The sequence below is a fragment of the Spermophilus citellus genome (genome assembly GCF_964194105.1).
Source record: "Spermophilus citellus genome assembly, chromosome: 4".
Classification (NCBI taxonomy): domain Eukaryota; kingdom Metazoa; phylum Chordata; class Mammalia; order Rodentia; family Sciuridae; genus Spermophilus; species Spermophilus citellus.
The window spans coordinates 191,556,789-191,572,470 of NC_138185.1; the positions used below are offsets into that span (position 1 = coordinate 191,556,789).

General features: G+C 47.4%; 1 protein-coding gene across 2 annotated transcripts; it reads left to right on the top strand.

The window, feature by feature from the left end:
- The first annotated feature begins 8,651 nt into the window (after nucleotides 1-8,651).
- RABGGTA (Rab geranylgeranyltransferase subunit alpha) lies at nucleotides 8,652-14,501 on the top strand. Of its 2 annotated transcripts, none has more exons than XM_081291347.1 (17): nucleotides 8,652-8,731; nucleotides 9,017-9,072; nucleotides 9,238-9,348; nucleotides 9,707-9,831; nucleotides 10,021-10,208; nucleotides 10,444-10,647; nucleotides 10,978-11,061; nucleotides 11,146-11,228; nucleotides 11,321-11,422; nucleotides 11,528-11,633; nucleotides 11,724-11,775; nucleotides 11,944-12,032; nucleotides 12,170-12,258; nucleotides 12,351-12,467; nucleotides 13,163-13,276; nucleotides 13,537-13,624; nucleotides 14,276-14,501. In XM_081291347.1, the coding sequence occupies exons 2-17, from the start codon at nucleotides 9,070-9,072 to the stop codon at nucleotides 14,422-14,424; spliced, it is 1,704 nt and encodes a 567-aa protein (XP_081147473.1). In that variant the 5' UTR covers nucleotides 8,652-8,731; nucleotides 9,017-9,069; the 3' UTR covers nucleotides 14,425-14,501. The 2 variants fall into 2 exon arrangements, with proteins under 2 accessions (XP_081147473.1, XP_081147474.1); XM_081291348.1 differs by having other exon boundaries at nucleotides 8,673-8,731; nucleotides 8,949-9,072.
- The last annotated feature ends 1,181 nt before the right edge of the window (nucleotides 14,502-15,682 follow it).

Below are 15,682 nucleotides of genomic sequence, written 5' to 3' on the forward strand. Positions count from 1 at the left end.
TCAGTTCTGAAAATTGGACCCAGAGGTGTTCTACCACTTAGCTACATTCCCAGATGCATTTTTTTTTCTTTTCTTTTGAGACAGAATCTTGTTAAATTGCCAAGGCTGGCCTTGAATTCATGATCCTTCTGCCCCAGCCTGCAGAGTAGCTGGGATTACAGGTTTGCATCAATCAGCAGATATTTCTCTCATTTCCATTAGCATGACTTCTGCTGAGTGTCAGAATTCCCAACATTTGATTTATCCTCAAGTCCCCAGGGTGCCCCCAGGGTTCCTCTTCATCCAAAGGTCTTGTATAAACACCAGTCCCTTGAAACCGGCTGAGCTACATCAGGCCAGAATTCCCTCCCCTTGTTGACTCCTTCCCCTAGGAGGTGGGAGGTGATTCTCTAGCACGTCCACCGCAGCTCCCCAGGAGCCTCCTGAGCTTCCTTCCTCACTTCCTCCCACACTCCCTGCCTTGGCCATCTCGGGCAGAGTGCAGTGTGCAAGGCCAGGCTATAAAGAATCTGAGCAAGACTGTAGCATCCAGGAATCTGACAGCCTGGGCTCCAAGGTCTATCATCTCTGAGCACGTGTCAGTTTCTAGTCATAATGGCTGTAAAGCAGTTAGTCATTATTCTGTCTCTTTAATAATGGCTTTGGGAACACTGCAGCTGTCTTTCTTACTTCATTGTGCACTTCTCTCTTTGCTCCCCCATTGAGACTCCTCTACCTGCACCCTTAGTCCTGCCCTTGTGATGACTCTACCAAAGCTGCTTCTTCCCTCCCCCCAATGCCCATTCCCTGCCTGGGGGGTGGGTAATGACTACCTGTGCATGCCTGACACACACGCCAACCTCTTCTGCCCTGACCTCTCAGCCTCTCTCCAGGCAAGTATTTCTTGCTGCCTCGGGACATCGCCACATCAAACTGAACAGGTTAGAAGTACGTTTTTCTCTTCTTACACAACCCTGTCTCCCCACACTGCATTCTAAGACCTCTGTGGAAACCACAGATCCTCAGTCTCTCAGCTTTACAACCTAACTCAGAGCTGCCTTTGTCCCTATAACTCGGTCCCACCTACTACCTAATCCTGCCTATGAGTCCTCAGAAAGTTATTTTTGCCAAGTATGGTGGCACATGCCTGTAATCCCAGTGACTTGGGAGGCTGAGGCAAGAGGATTTCAAATTCAAGGCCAGTCTCAGCAATCTAATAAGGCCCTAAGCAATTTAGTAAGACCTTGCCTCAACATAAAAAAATAAGGGACTGGGGATGTAGTTCGGCAGTAGAGCATGTGCCTAGCGTGCGGAAAGCTTTGGGTTTGATTCCCCAGCACCACTAAATAAATAGAGCTGGGGAATGTGTCTCAGTGGTAAAGCACCCCTGGGTTCAATCCCCAGTACCAGAAAAAAAAAAAAAAAAGAATAGTCCTTGTCTCTTTCTGCCCTCAATGCACCCCCACCCCTCCTGGCCATAAGGACTCAGATCTGATTCCAGGTCCTAAACATCTCCGAAGAGAAGGTTTTCTAGCCTTTTCCCCACATTCACCTCCACCCTCTGTGTTTTCAGTTCCCCCACTAACCTCTACCCACCCCTGTGATTGGGAGAATTTTAAAATAGGAGGATCAGAGCTGTATGTTTATAATTTGTGCATTTTTAATATGTATGTATGTTATTCATTAATAAGCTTTACAGGAAGAATAAAACAAGCATCTGAAGTTTAAAAGAGAACTGTAAACCATTACATATCACCAGATCTAGGAAAAGGCCTTATAACTCAATCCTTCTGTCCTACTCCAGCTGACATAGCTCACCCATGAGATTTGTCCTGCCTAATTCTTGCCACAAGCCTCAGGTGGATCTTTGAATTTAAATTAATTAAAATTAAACAGAATTAAAAATTTAATTCCTCAATTGTACTAGCCACTTTTCAAGATCTCAGCAGCCACATGGAGCTAATGGTAACTGTATTGAATGGTACGAATGATGAGCGTTTTTTCAATTGTCAAAAAAAGTTCTATTGAGCCAGACACAGTGGTGCAAGCCTGTAATCCCAGCCACTCAGGGAGGCTGAGACAGGAGGATCGGGAGTCCAAAGCCAGCCTTAGCAAAAGCAAGGTACTAAGCAACTCAATGAGACCCTGTCTCTAAATAAAATACAAAATAGGGCTGGGGATATGACTCAGTGGTTGAATGCCCCTTAGTTCAATCCCTGGTACCACCCCCCCAATTTTTTAAAAAATTCTATTGAATAGGATCTATCAACAAATATATGAAAAAGTGTTCAACATCTCTAGCAATTAGAAAATGCAAATTAAAACTTACATTGAGATTTCACTTCACTCCAGGCAGAATGGCAATTATCAAGAATACAAGTAAAAATAAATGTTGGCAGGAATTTGGAGAAAGAGGTAAACTCATACATTGCTAGTGGGACTGCAAATTGGTACAACCACTCTGGAAAGCAGTGTGGAGATTCCTCAGAAAACTTGGAATGGAACCACCATTTGACCCAGTTATCCCACTCCTCAGCATATACCCAAAGGACTTAAAATCAACATACTATAGTGACTTGGCCCAATTCACAATAGAAAACTATGGAACCAACCTAGGTACCCTTCAACAGATGAATGGATAAAGAAAAATGTGATATATATATGATATACATGATATATATACAATATATATATGATATGATGGAATATTACTCAACCATAAAGAAGAATGAAATTATGGCATTTGCCAGTAAATGGATGAACTTGGAATCTATCCTGCTAAGTGAAATAAGCTAATCCCAAAAAATCAAAGGCTGAATCTTCTCTCTGAAATGAACTCACAATAAAGGGGTGGGGCTAGGGAAAAATAGAAGTACTATGGATTAGACAAAGGGGAATGAGGGCAGGGAGGGGGAATGGGAAAAGGAAAGACATAGAATGAATCGGACATAACTTTCCTATGTTCATATATGAGTACATGACCAGTGTAACTCCACATCATGTACAACCACAAGAATGGGAAGTTAGGGGCTGGGGATGTGGCTCAAGCGGTAGCGCGCTCGCCTGGCATGCGTGCGGCCCAGGTTCGATCCTCAGCACCACATACCAACAAAGATGTTGTGTCCGCCGAGAACTAAAAATAAATAAATAAATAAATAAATATTTAAAAAAAAGAATGGGAAGTTAAACTCCATGTATGTATAATATGTCAAAATACACTCTACTGTCATGTATACCTAAAAGAACAAATAAAAAAAAATTCTATGGGACAGGGCTGCAGTGGATCAGAAGGTCCAGGAAGAAGACAGTATTTTTTTTTTGTCCAGCACTAGATCCCTGGCAGCCACTGGCACACTGTGACACCAAACTATGATGCTAAGTATCAAGCAACTGAATGAATACACACAATGCCACAAGCTACACAGGGCCCAGTGATAGCATCAGTATCTGCCTCCTACTTATTCCTGCTGCCTTCACACCATCCATGTCTGCTATCCCACTTTGACTGGGACCTGACCTAGGGCTCATCAACCCTTTCCTCCCTACAAACCATTTCTGGTCTCTGCTCAGGGTCATAGGCAGTGTGTGTGCATGTGCATGTGCATGTTGGAGGCAGAAGGAGAGAAAGATTAGCAGATGTGAACAAACACCAGGGTTCCAGGGCTCAAAAAGTTCAAGTCTAGGCCTTTGGCAATGACGGTTCTCACCTACGCAGTGAACACCCAGGCTTTGGTTTGAATTCTGGCCATGTTTCCTCCCAGCTATTCTACTTTGGGCAAGCTATGTAACCTCTGTGAACCAACTGCATGCATTGTTTCCTCACTGTAAGATATGGAAAGTAACACCTGCTTCCCATCCATAATGAATGCATTAAATAAGCAGTCTGGGACTTATTGACAATCATAACTTGTTCCTGTCTCTACAGAGTACAGTAAAACTTCTTCCTCCAATCATTCAGACTGTGGCCCTCAGACACCTGCGTGATTCCCACTTATCTCACAGAGGAGGCCAGATATAACTTCTGGAATCTCGTTTTGCCTTCAAGCAAGAGTCTTATCATTAATTCCATTACTCTTATCCAAAGAGGCACTTGGCTCAGCACCTCTCTGCCAGCCAATTAAGTCTGTTTGGCTTTCTCTCCCCCACCTTCACGTCATATACATGCCTGAAAGCCCTTCCTGCCCTCTCTTTCCAAAACCCAGGCCCTACCTTTTTTAATTCAAATTTTTTTCATGAGACTCACTTCCTCTCTTAAGCCTGCCTGACTCAACCTCTGTAGTTTCAAGATTGCTAATCACTAAGAAATATTTCATGCTTACCTCAGCCTTTGTCCATCCCCTTTCCTCCTCCCTTAGTGACTATGATGTAACACTGTACCTGGCAAACCTGCACCTGTGGGTATCTGTGTTCCACGCACGATGTTCCTATGAGTGTATATAGAGCAGGAAGTAAGAACAGGTGGTAGATAAAATTCAAAGCAGCTGGTGAAGTGGGAGGACTGAACTAGACCAGACACAGGTCCCATTTGGCTACTTACTACATGGGTGGCCCTCAGCAAGTTACTTAATCTTTTTGAACCTCAGTTTCCTTGCATGTTTGTTATGAAGATTAGAAATAATAATAATTATAGCTATTATTGTTATTTACTGAGTCTGTTACTCAATATAGTTATTATTCTAAGCACTTTATATAGATTAATCGTAATTTCAACTCAAGCAGCTAAGTAATATCTTCCCTATGACACTGCTGAAGAAATTTAGACACAGATGAAACTCAAGACAGGTTTAATACTTGCCCCCCCAAGTCACATAGCTAGTACTCACAAGCCGGGATTTATTACCAGGCAGTCAGCTCCAGGGTCCATGTTCTTAACCACTCTGCTGCTGCCTCCCACATGTGTCCTGAATATATACACACACCTAGTATTCACAAAGCTCCCATCACGGTGCCTGGCACAAGAATAAGTTGAGTAAGTCCTTACTCATTAGGACTATAAGTACACCAGGCCAGGGAAATTGTCTCTTTTCCTCTTTAACTTGTTACAAGTTTGCAAAGGACAAAGTCTATACTGAACACTTTACATACATTTCCAGGGTCTGAGAGAGGTATATAAGAAATATAAATATTTAGGGGCTGGGGTTGTAGCTCAGCGGTAGAGCACTCGCCTAGCACATGTGAGGCCCTGAGTTTGATCGTCAGCACCAAATAAAAATAAATAAATAAAGTAAAGGTATTGTGTCCAACTACAACTAAAAAAAATAAATATATATATATTTATATCTCCAGCACGTGTGGGCCCTGGGTTTGATCCTCAGCACCACATAAAAAATAAATGAATAAAATAAAGGTTTTATGTCCAACTACAACTAAAAAAATTTTTTTTTAAGATTCCATTAGGAAACCCTCCTGCAATGGTCAAGGCCTCATGATCCTTGAATGCCAACCACACACATTGTTGGACCCAGCCATACTAGCCTTCACAATGTGGTATTTTGTTCATCTAATTAATTACCAAGAACTAAGGTCAGCCAGGTGTGATGAGGCAAGCCTGTAATCCCAACAGCTCAGGAGAGTGAGACAGGAGGACTGCAAGTTCAAAGCCAGCCTCAGTAATTTAGCAAGGCCTTAGGCAATTTAGGAAGACCCTGTATCAAAATAAAAAAGCAAGAAGGGCTGGGGATGTAATTCAGTGGTAAACTGCCCCTAGGTTTAATCTCTAGAACAACCACCAAAACGAAACAACAATTTATAGGATGTGACTTATAATTGTTTCTTGAATTTATGGAGCAAATTCCAGTCATTGCATTTCATTTTTAATAACAAATGAGCAAAGTGTCTTATAGATATGATACGATTGCTGGGCCTGGTGGTGTAGGCCTGTAATCCCAGAGACTTGGAAGGCTGAGCAGGAGGATTGCAAGTCTGAGGCTAGCCATTTAGTGAAACTCTGTCTGAAAATAAAAATAAAAAGGGCTGAGGATGTGGCTCAGTGGTTAAGTGCCCATGAGTTCGATCCCTGATACAAAAAAAAAAAAAAAAAGAAAGAAAAGAAAAAGAACTGAGGCAGATATGAAAGAAACTAGACCAAAAAGTATGGTTCTTGTCCTCTAGGAAATTTTGATCTGATTGGAGACACTGGTGCATAAACCAAAACTTGTAGTAGGTAAAGAAGTATTTGACAGCACTTGAAAGTCTATCGAATCTGACTGGGGTATTTCAAATTTCCTGTGGTCACTCTTGTTTTAAAACTTAAAGATGAACAGTAGTTAGCTTGACAAGGGAAGGGTACAGAAGAAGAAGAGTCAAGAAGAGGACACCCCATGGCATAGTGGCCTCTGCCTGTAATCCCAGAGACTTGGGAGGCTGAGGCCAGAGGATCACAACTTTGAGGCCAGACTCAGCAACTTAGAAAGACCCTATCTCAAAATAAGAATTAAAAGGGCTGGGGTGTAGCTCAGTGGTAGAGCACCCCAGGTTCCATCCCCAATACCTGGACAAGGAGTAATGACAGGGAAGAAGAGGAAACAGATTAACATACTTGGGCAACTGCAAAAGGTTCTATAAGCGAAGATGAAGGATTTTAACGGGAACAGCTGTAACCTAATTAGTCCATACTAGTTTGAATGGACTGAGAGGTAACTGTAGGCAGGTGAGGCATGGCTGGAGGAGTTGGATCAGTGGGGGTGTGCCCTGGAAGGGTGCATCTTTTCTAAGGTCCCTCCCTTTGCTTCCTGGCCCTTCCATGAGCAGCTGAGCAGCTCTCCTCCTCTGGGCCTTTCCCCCACGATGCGCTGCCTCATCTTGGGCCCTGAGCAATGGAGTCAACCATCTATGGACTGAGACCTCTGAAACCATGCAACCCAAATAAAGTACCTTCTCTAAGTTGTTCTTGTCAGGTATAGTCAGGAATGCAAAAGCTGATTAAATCAGTTGGACATGGGGTCAGGGGCTAAATGCCAAAATGCCGGTTATGCTGAAAGATTCAAATTCTGTCCTGAACCAGCAGCTCAGGAGGCTGAGGCAGGAGGATTGTGAGTTCAAAGCTAGCATCAGCAATTTAGTGAGGCCCTAAGCAACTCAGTGAGACTCTGTCTCTAAATAAAATATTAAAAAGGAACCAGGCATGGTGGCAAATGCCTGTAATCCCAGTAGCTCAGGAGGCTGACCTAGGAGGATGGTGAGTTCAAAGCCAGCCTCAGCAAAAGCAAGGCACTAAGCAACTCAGTGAGACCCTGTCTCTAAATAAAATACAAAATTGGGCTGGGGATGTAGCTCAGTGGTCAACTGCCCCTGAGTTCAATCCCCAGTACCTAAGTAAATAAATAAATAAAATTCTGTCCTAGAAACTGTCAAGAGCCACTGAGGGCTAGGCAGAAATGTGACACTGGATCTCCATTTTAAAAAGAATGTTCAAGCAGCACAAAGGATGAACTGATGATAGAGGGTACAGGGCAGAGATGGTAAATGACAAAAAGACTCAACAGTTCTAGTGGCAGCAGGAATGGAGAAAGTAAGTATTCAAGAGAGATTAAGAAATGGGGAGGGGGGAGGATTGTGGCTCAGTGGTAGAGCACTTGCCTAGCATGTGTGAGGCACTGGGTTGGATGCCCGGCACAACATAAAAGTAAACAAATAAAATAAAGGTATTGGGCTGGGGATGTGGCTCAAGCGGTAGCGGGCTCACCTGGCATGCGTGCGGCCCGGGTTCTATCCTCAGCACCACATACCAACAAAGATGTTGTGTCCGCTGAGAACTAAAAAATAAATATTAAAAATTCTTAAAAAAATAAAAATAAAGGTATTGTGTCCATCTACAACCAAAATATATATATTTAAAAAAAAAGAAATGGGGGAGGGAACAGTATTATTGTCTACCATAGGAAACATGAAGCCAATATCCTGACAGATACATGGGGAACAATGATACCTTTTGACTTCTAGAGTTTGAGATACCTCTACGGCACCCAGGTGATATCCAATAGGCTTTTGAATATGTATGTATACATACACATGAATACATTTATTATTAAAGTTTATAAGACATCTGGGCTGGAGATAAAAATTGGGGTGTCATCACCTTACAGGTAGTAATTAAAACCATGAAAGTTGATGAAGTCACCCAGAGAAAGTGTAGGGTCAGAAAATCTGTGGGCCAAGGACAGAGCTCTGGGGAACTCTAACTTTATCCCTCGTTGAACAAGACTTGGATGTGTTAATCCTGGAACAATGTGTGCAATGAAAAACACTGAGAACCCAGATATCGCCAACATTTCAAAAAACTGAACTGATAAAAAGAAAGAGGCAAAAGTAAAGAAGCAGGAAAGGGGCATCAGGCATAAAGAAGGCAGTGAGTGGTGTCAGTCAGAGGTCAGGGAGTTTCCTGCCCATCCGTTAGATTTGACAATTGGGAGGTGGCCGGTGTAGCCACAGTAATTACGGTCAGTGGAGTTGTAAGGGTGTGGGTTTCCGGTTGTTGGAGAAATCTCTTCAACTAGACTTAAGTTTGAGTCGCTAACTGGAATAGCCGTCCCAACACACTTGACACGTACGCTGTGGCCGCGCGTGCGCACTCTTACACACTAGGGCCCTCAGAGGAGCCTCACGATCTCGCCTTCTCCACCAAGGGCCCCCACCCGGTCCTGTAGAGGGCGCTGCGCCTTAGTGAGCCGCGGAGTGACGCCGCTCTAGCCACCGTACTGGCTCGGTGGCCAGCGCCGCAGCTCCGGGTCCCCAGCGTCTCCTCCCAGCGCAGGTGGGTCCGCCCGCAGCGGGCGGGGGTACCTAGGAGCCGTGGGGCAGGCGTGCAGTCGTCCCAAGTGCTCAGGTGCCACGATTTGGGCTGCGGCCCCGGTGGATCGGGCTGTGGAAAGGGGTGCGTGGGTGGAGATCCCAGTCCTGGTGAGCTCCTCCTGGACGCACAGTGCTTGCCTAGGTCCACCCTGAGGGTCTCCGCCCAATCCCGCGTGCAGCTTCCGGCGGACACCTGAGGGCGGAGCTATTGGGGGCGGGGACCCGTGATTGACACCTCTCTCCCCAGACTTCGGTGCTACTCCTGGACCCCTCCCCTGCCCTGAACGCTGAGCCGGCACCATGGTGAGAACCCTGAGCCCAGCCCCTCACCTCTTCGGGCCCACGCCCTCGTCCCGTGAGACTCTGCTTCCTTTGCCCCATAGGAACTTTGGACTCTTCATTAGGGGGTTCTATTGGGTCGGCCCCTGCAAGGCAACCTGCATTCTTCCAACCTTCCCTTCCCTGTAGCACGGGCGCCTGAAGGTGAAGACGTCAGAAGAGCAGGCGGAGGCCAAAAGGCTAGAGAGGGAGCAAAAGCTGAAACTCTACCAGTCAGCCACCCAAGCTGTCTTCCAGAAGGTGGGGTTCTCAGAGATGGCTCCAACTCCAGGAGGCCCCTTAGCATTCACAGAGGCCAAGAGCTGGGCTTTAGAGCCAAACTGCCTGGATCCAAATCTAGGTTCTATCGCTTACAGTGTGACCTTGGGCAAGTTTGCTGAATCTCTTTGGGCCTCAATTTACTCATCTGTAAAGTGGAGCTAATAATTGCACCCACTGCACAAGAATAGTTGTGTAGATTAAATGAGAGAATACCTGCAAAGCTTTTTGCATAGTACCTGGTGTATAGTGTGGGATTTACAGAATATTTTGTAGTTTCAAGTTATATCATTTAGCCCTGTGGTTGGAGAACCTCTGACCCTGAAACATGTCTTCTCAGCGCCAGGCTGGAGAGCTAGATGAGTCAGTACTGGAACTGACAAGCCAGATTCTGGGAGCCAATCCTGACTTTGCTACCCTCTGGAATTGTCGACGAGAGGTGTTCCAGCAGCTGGAGACCCAGAAGTATGTCAGGGCTCAAGATCCCATGAAGATTTCCCTAACCCTGACCTTTTCCTGCCTGGGTCAGGGGTTGGAGGAGGAGTGGGGCAGTGGTGTGTTTAGAGATGGGGGAAGGGAGTGGAAGCAGAAAGTGAGGGTTAAGCTGAGATTGGGTGTTAGAGGGCCCTGATTTTCCTTTCCCTCTGCATGTAGGTCTCCTGAGGAGTTGGCTGCTCTGGTGAAGGCAGAACTGGGCTTCCTGGAGAGCTGCCTACGTGTGAACCCTAAGTCCTATGGCACCTGGCACCACCGCTGCTGGCTGCTAGGCCGCCTGCCTGAGCCTAACTGGGCCCGGGAACTGGAATTATGTGCCCGCTTTCTTGAAGTCGATGAACGGAACTGTAAGTGCAAAAGATTCTGTTCCCACAACCCTCACATCCTGGTATTGGCGCCTCAGTAAGGCCCATAGTGGAATGGGAAGTTGCTGGTGGTAAAAAGGGTGACGGAGTCAAATGCATCCTCTGTGGAATCCATCAAGGTGTTTCTAGGGGTCTCTGAGGGAACACTGGAGGTACCAGTGAGATAACTACTCTTTACCCTGCTCCTGAGATATGCTGTCACTACCATCCCCTCTAGTTCACTGCTGGGATTATCGGCGATTTGTGGCTGCACAGGCATCTGTGCCCCCTGCAGAGGAGCTAGCCTTCACTGACAGCCTCATCACCCGAAACTTCTCCAACTACTCCTCCTGGCATTACCGCTCTTGCCTCTTGCCCCAGCTGCACCCCCAGCCAGACTCTGGCCCACAGGGCCGCCTCCCTGAAGATGTGCTGCTCAAAGGTAAGCAAGGCCAGGGGATTCTGGCAAGTATTCTGCAGTGCTACCCTTCCAGCCCTGATGCCTGCCTGGTCCTATTCCTGTACCTCAGTAAACTTGGGTGATTGAGGACCTACTTCATGCCTGTCTTTGGAGATGCATAACACTTAGTCCCTGGCTGTAAGGAGCTCAGGTGTCCAAAGGGGAAAATAAAACTGACATGTGAAGCCCCATGGATGGCCAAGGCATATATGAGACAGGACTGGAGATGTTTCAAGATGTGTGTGGGTTGGTGCGGTGGCCAGGAGCCCACCAGCATACTCAGCACAGCTCCATGCCTCCCTGGCCCCACAGAGCTGGAGCTGGTGCAGAATGCCTTCTTCACTGACCCCAATGACCAGAGTGCTTGGTTCTATCACCGCTGGCTTCTGGGCCGAGGTGAGCAATGGGGGAAGAGACTGAGTGTTTGGGTTTGGAAGGAATGGAATAAGATTATGGAGACCTGAAGCTGTCTCTCCCCAGCTGACCCCCAGGATGCGCTGCACTGCCTGCATGTGAGCCGAGATGAGGCCTGCCTGACTGTGTCCTTCTCTCGGCCCCTCCTAGTGAGTCTTGTGACTTTTGCTGGAGAATATCGAGGGATTATGAGCCTGGTGCTGTTGGGGCTGATGGGTCTTTTTTTTGTCCCTTGTGCCAGGTAGGCTCCAGTACAGAGACCTTGCTACTCATGGTTGATGAGTCACCCCTGATTGTGGAGTGGAGGACCCCAGATGGCAGGAACCGACCCAGCCACGTCTGGGTATCCCAGGAATGGTGGGGAAGAAATGAGGACTTGGGAGACAGCTGGGTGGGATAATCTGAAAAGTGGTAAGGCTAGAGCATTTCCTTGACCCAATGCTCCCAGCTCTGTGACCTGCCCACTGCCTCTCTCAATGACCAGTTGCCCCAACATACATTTCGTGTCATTTGGACAGCAGGCGATGCTCAGAAGGAGTGTGTGCTTTTAAAAGGTAACGCAACCTGCAGCCCTGCCCCTTTCAGCAGTCCTCACCCCTCTCCTCCTCTCATGGGTATCTTCTGCTAACTCCCCTTTCCCTCAGGCCGCCAGGAGGGCTGGTGCCGGGACTCAGCCACTGATGAGCAACTGTTTAGGTGATGACCTGAAAGCACACAGATAGGATAGGGGTTATGGGCTCTGGGCATCAGGCTGTTGGGGCAAAAGTCTTGGGCCTGGGGGAGATGTTCTCAGACTGAATGCTGGGGATGACCCGTATCCCAGGACTATGGGTATCATCCCTTTCCCACCCTGCCCACCCTCAGATGTGAGCTGTCAGTGGAGAAGTCCACAGTGCTACAGTCTGAGCTCAAATCCTGTAAGGAGCTGCAGGAGCTGGAGCCTGAGAATAAATGTGAGGCACATTCCCTGAGAGTCTGTTCCCCAGAACCCATCTAAGGAAGCCCCCTGGGGAAAGCAGGAATGGTCTCAAGAGGATGGGAACAGAGGAGGATCCAGAAGAACTCCTCCATTTCTCTGACCTTTCCTCAGGGTGCCTGCTTACCATCATTCTGCTGATGCGAGCACTGGACCCCCTCTTGTATGAGAAGGAAACACTGCAGTACTTCCAAACCCTCAAGGCAAGTTGGGCCTGGGGGAACTGGCCAGGGGAAGACCAGTAGGCAGGAGGAAAGCAGCTGACTTACTTACCTGCCTGCTGCATTCCCACCAGGCTGTAGACCCTATGCGAGCAGCCTACCTGGATGACCTGCGCAGCAAGTTCTTGCTAGAGAACAGTGTGCTCAAGATGGAGTATGCTGATGTGCGCGTGCTACACCTGGCTCACAAGGTATGTGCCGCTGTGTGTGCCCTCTGCTAGGCCCCTGCCCACTGGCCTCACCATATTCTGGATATATCTTCCCTACCCAGATTGAATCCATCATCCTTCTAGCCTTTTCCTTGAGTCCATGCTTTCTGTCACTTGGCCTATTTTCTTCACACCTCCCAGTTTCAAATCCTGAGTTACCAGGGCCTCGTGCTGCTCCTTCTACCAGACTGGTCAAATCATTCTGCCTCCAGAGTGACCCTTGACCCACCCCTGCCATGTATCCCGTGCTTCTCACCCTGAAGCAGACCCTAGAACATAAAAGTTCAAATGGTTTCTAGAGGTTTCTAGGCTCCACTTTCCCTTTTCTAGTCCTTACCAGTCTTCCTATAACATCCCTGAAGCCTACCTCTCCTCTTGACAAGCCCCTCTTGCTGACTCAGCAGTCACCCTGGCACCCTCACTGTCCTCTGTCCCTTCCACACTTTAGTCTTCCTCTTCCATTCACTCCCACTGGCCACCCCACCCTTAGTACTCACTGTCTGTTGCATGTCCCTGACATGTAGCATGTGCTGCCACAGGCCGCAAGACAACCTTCCCACATGCTATCATCCTCTCCTCAGCAACTTCCCCAGGGGCCTGTATAGGGCACAGAGGGCAAGAAGCTGAGGATCCTCCCCCCAGTCTTGCTGGGTATCTCATCCCCCTCACACTCCTAGGATCTGACAGTGCTCTGCCATCTGGAACAGCTGCTTTTGGTCACCCATCTTGACCTGTCACATAATCGTCTCCAAACCCTGCCCCCTGCCCTGGCTGCTCTGCGTTGCCTTGAGGTAAAACATTCATTCTTCCCTTGCTATTCTGTGTGGTCCTTTTTCCATTCCTCCAACTGGGAAGTCTGCCTGTGCTACAGAGATGTCCAGGACCTCCCCGTTCCTACAGGTGACCAGTTGCCCTCCCCCAGTCTATCACCCAGCCTGACCTCATGAACCCTTCCATGTACTGTAAGCTGATCACCCTGGGCTCTTGTATTGCTTGTGAAAGCCCCAAGATGACAACTGCCCACTCAATCTTGTGCCTTCCTGCTCCCCAGGTGCTGCAGGCAAACGATAACGCCATAGAGTCCCTGGACGGCATTACCAACCTGCCCCGGCTGCAGGAACTTTTACTGTGCAACAACCGTATCCTTTTGGCTCCCTTGCTTACAGTGTAGAGTAAGGAGGACACTGTGGAGGGACAGACCGCAGACATAGACAGAGTACCATCCTGAGACAGGGCGGGAGACAGGGGCTCTGGCAGTGTGAGCTGAGGGAAGATGATAGCCTGGGGTTGTCTGGAGCTATCATTAACTTGCATCAGTGGAGTTTTGCAGAGAGTAAGTGACTTCCTCAAACCAGAGTTCACAAACGGGCAACCTGAAGGTGGTTCCTGGGGACCACACAGTGTTATAAAAATCAGGAAATTGCATATTTTTTAAAAAAAATCTAAGACTGACTCCTCTTTTAAAAATTGGAAGTTAGAGCAACCTTTGACCTTATTTCCACTTGGCAGCACTTGGTCATTGCTGAACAGTGAATGCCTCTTTGTATCAGGTTAGTTTTCTTCTTGGCCATAGTCTCCACCACTGCTCTGGAACCACCCCCAGCCAGCTTCATGTGCTTCCTGCCCAGCCACTGTGGGCAGGTGTTTGCAGCCCTTCCTTGAGCCTTACTCCCTCCATGGGACATTCCCATCAAACAGGCTTCCAGGCAGCAGTCACCAGCTCTCAAAGGTGCCAAGTAGTAGAGGGATCTGGGGAAACCTGCTGAACTTTCCTTGACTCTCCACCCAAGGCCTCCAGCAACCTGCAGCACTCCAGCCTCTTGCCTCCTGCCCCAGGCTAGTCCTTCTCAACTTGGAGGGCAACCCACTATGCGAAGAGGGGGGTGTCTTGGAGCACCTGTCTGAATTGCTGCCTTCAGTTAGCAGCATCCTCACCTAAGAGGCCCTGCCCTACACCTTTACCCTTTAACTTATTGGGACTGAATAAAGAATGGAGAGGCCTCTTCAGGCTGCTGAGCTGCTGTCACTGCCGCTTCTGTGTTACTACTATCATTACTACTGCCACATATTCTGGAAAAAGAAAAGGAAGAGACTTGGGGTGTGTCTGCTTTCATTTAATGATCTACACTGTTATTCCCTGTTACAGAGAAGCAAAACCAGTGTTGGGCACAGAAGACAGGTCTGGATTTAAGCTTATCTTCTGGTTTTGTAATTGGGTTTGGGCCTAGGTTCCAGATTGGGATAGGAACTGGGAAAACCACAAAACAACTGTAAGTCTCTCTAACTGGCTGGGCATGGTGGCACATGCCTGTATTCCCAGTTGCTTGGGAGGCTGAGGCAGGAGGATCATAGTTCAAAGTTAGTCTCAGCAACTTAGTGAGGCCTGAGAAACTTGGCAAGACTCTGTCTCTAATTAAAATATTTTTAAAGGGCTGGAGATGTGGCTCAGTGGTTAAGCACCCCTGAATTTAATCCCTGATACCAAGGGGGAAAAATGTCTCTCTAGCTGGAAGAGATCATAAGTGTCCCCCATGACACCTGCCCCTTTCAGATGCTCTCCTCTCTTCCCTGGCTCTCATTCACCTCAACTGAGAAGTCTCCAGTGTTCCATGTTCCAAGAGGAGCAAGTCAGAATTCCCTTTCTCCACCCTGTTGTAGCAATAGTATCGGTCCCCATGAACAGTGTCTCACAGTTGGAAAAACCTTTAGAAATACTTGATCCCATTTGATCCTCACAAACTCTCAGGGGTGAGGGTGATTATACCCATTTGTACTGATGAGGAAACTGCTGTTAAGACTTGCCCAAAGTTGCTGAGCTCTGAGTTGCTGGAGCCAAAGTCATCTACCAGCCTGTTTTTTTTTTTTTTTTTTTTTTTTAAAGAGAGAGTGAGAGAGGAGAGAGAGAGAGAGAGAGAATTTTTAATATTTATTTTTTAGTTCTCGGCGGACACAACATCTTTGTTGGTATGTGGTGCTGAGGATCGAACCCGGGCCGCACGCATGCCAGGCGAGCGCGCTACCGCTTGAGCCACATCCCCAGCCCCTGTTTTTTTCTATATCAATATTAAATGAAAAAAGTACATGAAATGGTTGGGCAAAGTCTTGGCCTCAGCTCACTGAGATACTGAACTGAGTGTCTGTTTCTGTGGTTTTCTCTCTTCCTGTCCCCTACACCTTGTCCAGACTGAAAACCCTGA

Bases quoted from the DNA above. Each gene is read 5' to 3' on its own strand.
- RABGGTA (XM_081291347.1), top strand. The intron at 11,229-11,320 runs GTGAGTCTTGTG...CCCTTGTGCCAG, and splicing joins CCTTCTCTCGGCCCCTCCTA to GTAGGCTCCAGTACAGAGAC. The intron at 12,033-12,169 runs GTGAGGCACATT...ACCTTTCCTCAG, and splicing joins GCTGGAGCCTGAGAATAAAT to GGTGCCTGCTTACCATCATT.